The sequence below is a fragment of the Lolium perenne genome, chromosome 5, assembly GCF_019359855.2.
Source record: "Lolium perenne isolate Kyuss_39 chromosome 5, Kyuss_2.0, whole genome shotgun sequence".
NCBI classification, from domain to species: domain Eukaryota; kingdom Viridiplantae; phylum Streptophyta; class Magnoliopsida; order Poales; family Poaceae; genus Lolium; species Lolium perenne.
In genome coordinates, this window is record NC_067248.2 from 187,590,478 (window position 1) to 187,595,842 (window position 5,365).

The 5,365-nt window shown below is 48.4% G+C and overlaps 1 protein-coding gene across 1 annotated transcript; it reads left to right on the plus strand.

The window, feature by feature from the left end:
* The first annotated feature begins 3,503 nt into the window (after positions 1-3,503).
* On the plus strand, positions 3,504-4,649 carry LOC127303897 (uncharacterized). Its single transcript, XM_051334612.1, has one exon. The coding sequence runs from the start codon at positions 3,504-3,506 to the stop codon at positions 4,647-4,649; it is 1,146 nt and encodes a 381-aa protein (XP_051190572.1).
* Positions 4,650-5,365: the final 716 nt, after the last annotated feature.

Genomic DNA, 5,365 nt, shown 5'->3' on the forward strand with positions numbered 1-5,365 from the left:
ACTAAAACCAATACGAACCGGACTGTCCTAGGGGGCAAGGTTATATCCAACACAGATGTAGTATTAACCAGCCGAAGACTCTTCGACGCCAGCGGTGCGTAGCAACATGGAGTCGGCGACATCACAAGAATCGGCTGGCTGGTCGTCCCTCCCGGCGGACCTGCTTGTGCTAATTCTGAAACGTCTGCGGTGGTCGAGCCACCCCAGCTTCGCCTTGGTGTGCAAACAATGGCGCTCCGCCGTGTCGCCCTTCTACCCGGCGTGGATCACCCCCTCCTGCTCAACTCTTCCAAGGTCGGACCCAGCAACGTCCAGTACTATTATAGCCCCTATTATCACAAGAACTTCGATATCGACAACACCTTGCCCGGCGCCAAGATCAGTTGTTCCGCGGGACAACACCTCGCTCTACACCTGGAGAATAACCACGGAAACGCTTCTCCCTTTATTATTATATTAGGTATAGGTAGAACGGCTAATATCATAATTTGACTATCTACAAAAAACTAATATGTAGTATTTCACAGACACTTAAATATATTTCCATATTTGCAGGGGCCCTCATATTTACGGGAAAAAAATCCTATGAGACCGGGTCTAATACCCCAGCATGATAGACCCACCCTGATGGATGACACCTAGCTTATCCGAATCTTCATGCACGTAAATCCCCATTAATTTCAATCCCGATTTTTCAGCCTTTGTTTCCATCTGCTAATCCCGATTTTTCAATCTAACTAGCATACGTTGTCATTGCGTGTTTTTAAATTCAGACCGCCAGGTGTCAGCCATCGGGGTGGGTCTATCATGCTGGGTAATAGACCCGGTCTCATAGGATTTTTTTCCATATTTACGAGGGCTAATTAAATATAAATTTCCATGCAAGTACAATTACTCCCATTAAATGTGAATTTCCATAAAACTGTATATTTCTTCTACAAAAACTTTTGACACACTAGAAATGATGCCCTCACATTTGTGGATCTCATGAATAAAATTAGGAAATGGAGTAAGTTGAGAGATTTGGTTTCATTCAAATAGAAAAGCTTACCTAGATATTAAGTGAAGAGAATATGCATAACGGAGCTGAATGAAACAAAACAAAATCATGTTGGAGAGCATATACAAGTTATCCACTAAAGGAAAGACAATCTTTTTGCGTGAATAACGTACAACTGGCTGCCATATCGCCCCCGTCCATAATAAGTATAGATCTAGGCAAGCAAGGAGACAACAATTTATCTAGTGACATAGTTTCGCTGATAACCTAAGGACTAAATATTTGGATGGAAAATATCTTAATAATAAGAGAACAACAGTTTCATAATTAATTTTTTTCTTTCTCAGTAATATATACAAAATAAAAGTGAAAGTTATACCTCTTGGAATTTATCCATGCTTAATAAATATACAATTAATGGGAGGAACCAACAGTATTTTTTTTTCAATATAAGGTAAAATAAGTATTACATCTTTCTTTGCCCTCGCGTTGAGCCACTCTGCTAGTTTATAGAATAGGGAGAACATACATGACTTAACGTGACATCAAACTCCCCTGTCGGTCAACGGCGATTTACATGAAAATAACCCTTTTGGAGAAGAATTTTACGAAATGACCCTCCGATCAAATTATTTCATGCTTCTAACTTTTTTGTGTGGCTCCCTTCGGAAGGGTGCCACACATTTTGTCATACGTGATGGCTCGAGCCTGCCAGCCGACAATGTGTGGCGTCGCTCCCATGGGCGCCACATAGACAGGTGTAGCTTCGCAAGGACGCCACACAAGAGGATTAGAGACGTGAAATAGTTTGGCCGGAGGGTCATTTCGTGCGTTTTTTTCTCACAAAGGGTTATTTTGTGTAAATCGCATCAGTCAACAGTCTACAACATGGTTGCAGACCGTTTTGGATCAATGATTGAAGCTCTCAGCCTACCTTAGAAGATATACTAAAGCTGTAAGCCTAAACTATAGGCATAACAAATTCAGGTACATTAGAATCTTTTAGACCTCGTCCAGGATTGCTCGTACCAATAGTTCCTCGCTCCAGGTCATACACGTACAACGCCTTGTCCTCATGTGTGATGAAGTATACGCAGTTCCCCTTTCCTAGACCAACCTGACAGGCATCAAACGAGGCCCCGTAAAGGCGGGTGTTATCGACGAGAAAGACAGAATCACCGATCGTGTCCACTTTCAGCCAATCCCCACTCGAGGAATCCAACTTGCACACAAGGATCTGCGTTATCTTTCGATAAGACAGTTGAGGGTGGCAGATTTGCACGCTAAACAGCTCCCCTTTGCACTCTATGATGTGAAACTCGCACATGGTATACCCCGTGGGCACGGTATGATCTCTCAACAGCTCGCCTGTCGTGAACGTTGGGTTTGGGGAGAACTCTAGTGTGATAATCTGAGACTTGTTGCTTGTAATGTTGTATGAGCAGAAATTCCCACCAAGCGTCGTCAGCCAAAGCATTAAGCAACCATGCTCGTGCTCGTGCTTAACCCATTGGCTGCCTCCTGGACGACAGTAGTAGAAGACTGTGTTCTTGAGGTCTAGCAGAAGCACGACGCAGTCTGGATCAGTCGGCCTGTGCGAGAGCAGGCACCTGCTGGTTCCTATGCCATGAAGGAGATTATCTTGGTCAATGTGCAAGCTAATCCTCTCGAGAGTTAACGGGTTCAGCAGGAAGGTGTCGTGCGACTCGAGATGCAGCATCAGCAGCCACCCTTGCGGTGTTACCCAGTAACGGTGGCCTGTGAAACCGGAGGCTCTCCTAGACCTGGTTAGCAACTGCCTCTTCGGTATGCTGTACAAGAACATGGTGTCGTCGTCGATGTCGCTGGCACCGCCGGATGGCTGGTCACGACGGCCGTCAAACAGTAGCAGCGGCGCAAGGCTTGAGTCCAGCAGTGACGCGTCCTTCTGCCCTTCCATATCTGTATCTTTGCAGTTCGTCGCCTCCCGGTGCGTGTCCGGCCGGTTCACCGACCCATCCGTGCTGTGCTGCGCCATGGCCGCTTTGCTTTTTTTCCCCTTACCTCTGCCGATCGATTTCGCTGAGGCACTTTGAGAACCGTGATATTTTTTGTGTTGTATTGATTGATCGGATCCTCGCGATCGAGCTATATATAACTTGGAATACATGATGGTTTTTCTAGAATCCTAGTCTATCTCTGAATCGAATTTACAGCTCAGACCGTGGACAACTGAGACTCGAAGGCTTGTGCTTGTATCATCTCCTCCCCTAGCCGGACACGGCAAGCTGCCAAATTTACCTTTCCTAATTAATTAACTCCTAACATAACACGACAAGTACACTCCTAGCCGGACACGGCTCGACTAAAACCAACAGGAGTACTACAGTATACGATACCAATACCCTTAAAACTTGAAGATTACGAACCGGACTGGACTTGAAGGAACCATACTATATTCAACAGAGATGGTAGTATATTATAATTAAGTAGCAAAAGACTCTTCGAGGGTAGCTAGAACAAGATGGAGTCGGCGACATCGCAAGGATCGGCGGACTGGTCGTCCATGCCGACGGAGCTGCTTGTGCTGATTCTGAACCGTCTCCGGTGGTCGAGCCACCCCAGCTTCGCCTTGGTGTGCAAACAATGGCGCTCTGCCGTGTCGCCCTTCTACCCGGCGTGGATAACCCCCCTCCTGCTCATGTCCTACAACGTCGGAACCACCAACGTCCGGTACTATAGCCCCTATTATCACAGGAATTTCGAGATCGATAACACCTTGCCCGGCGCCAAGATCGTCTGCTCCGCCGGACAACACCTCGCTCTACACCTGGATGGCAACCGAATCCTCGACGTCGAGCTTATGAGCGGCGCCGTCCATGAGCTGCCACCGATTGATGAGGAGGTGCTCAGGGCAACGCTCCACTCTGTCGTCTATGACGGCATGGGCACCATGTACGCTCTTGACCCGTTGTATGGCAGGATGAGGATTATCCGTTCAATCAGAAACAACGTCGGCATGTGGGAGGACTGGAACTACGCAGAGCTCGATCTCGACGATCCTATGATCATGTCTTCACCAGACGGCAACCCGGTCCTCCACAACGGCTCGATGCACATATTATTTGAAGACGGAAGGCTGGGAGTGTACGACGACAGAAGGCAAATGGGAAGTTTCGAAATTCTCGAGAAGCCTCTGAGCTTTGGGTTTGAGTACGAATATAGCTACCTGGTCGAGGATGACGAAGGTGTGCTCATGGCTGTCCTCTTCGGCCGTCATGGCGAAGGTGAACACGAAGATAGTTACCCGATCAACGTCGTCAAGCTCAACGAGCACACAATGGAGTGGGAAAATGTGGAAAACCTTGAGGGAAGAGCCGTGTTCACCGGCACGCCCACCACGGTGATGAAGAAGACCAACGTCAAGTGGATGCAGAACAAGGTTTTCCTTCCGAGATTCTGCGATTGGCCTGAGACCGTCCGTGTTGACCTTGTTCAGCGCGATGGCGAATTCGCTTTCGTTCCAAAACAAGGATGCACTGAAAAAAAGATTAAGACCAGCAATTGTGGCACAGACATATGGTCTTACGAACTGGGACAACATGAGGAGGAAGCAAGAGAATATGTGAATGTACTTTATACTATCTGGGTTGATTTCGATAGTAGTTAACTTTACCATAGCACGGTAGGCTAGGAGCGTATTGGACATTTGGACATTGGCCGGCGAAGTTAAAAGGACATTCGGTGACCCCGGCTATATCATGCATGAGTTGTCTTTTATGTAACTTATTTTTTCAAGGATACGTCATGGAGAGACGTATCTGGTTCATAGAAGAAGGGCCAGAAGGCCGATGTACAACGCACCCTGGCACAGCCGCCAGGTGGTGCAACCCCACCGCACCCACAGGTAGCGGCACACACACTCTACGAGACTACTCGCGGCATCTCCACTTACCCACGTCCAGCAGACTACCCCTAAACAGCCCGGCGGCACGCCACATCTCCGCTTCGTCTGAGATCCGGGTAATTACTTCGTACAAAGATGGAGTGGCGCCTTCGAAGACAATGTCGTTCCGATGACGCCAAAGGCACCAACACACCAGGGTGATAGCCGTCCACAGGTCCCAGTCCTTCCCCGGACCCCCCTGCTTCGCCTGGAGCCAAGTAACGAAGCTCGTGTCTGCATGCGGCAACCAATGGAGCTTACCCCACCAACGCAAGCACGTCGCCCACACTTGCCGTGTCAGGACGCAGCCAAGCAGGAGGTGGTCTCGCGTCTCAGCCTCCTGGTCGCAGAAAGGGCAAGTAGCCGGATGCGGGAGACCACGTCTACTCAATCTGTCCGCCGTCCAGCATCTATTCTTGGCCGCCAGCCAAAGGAACACC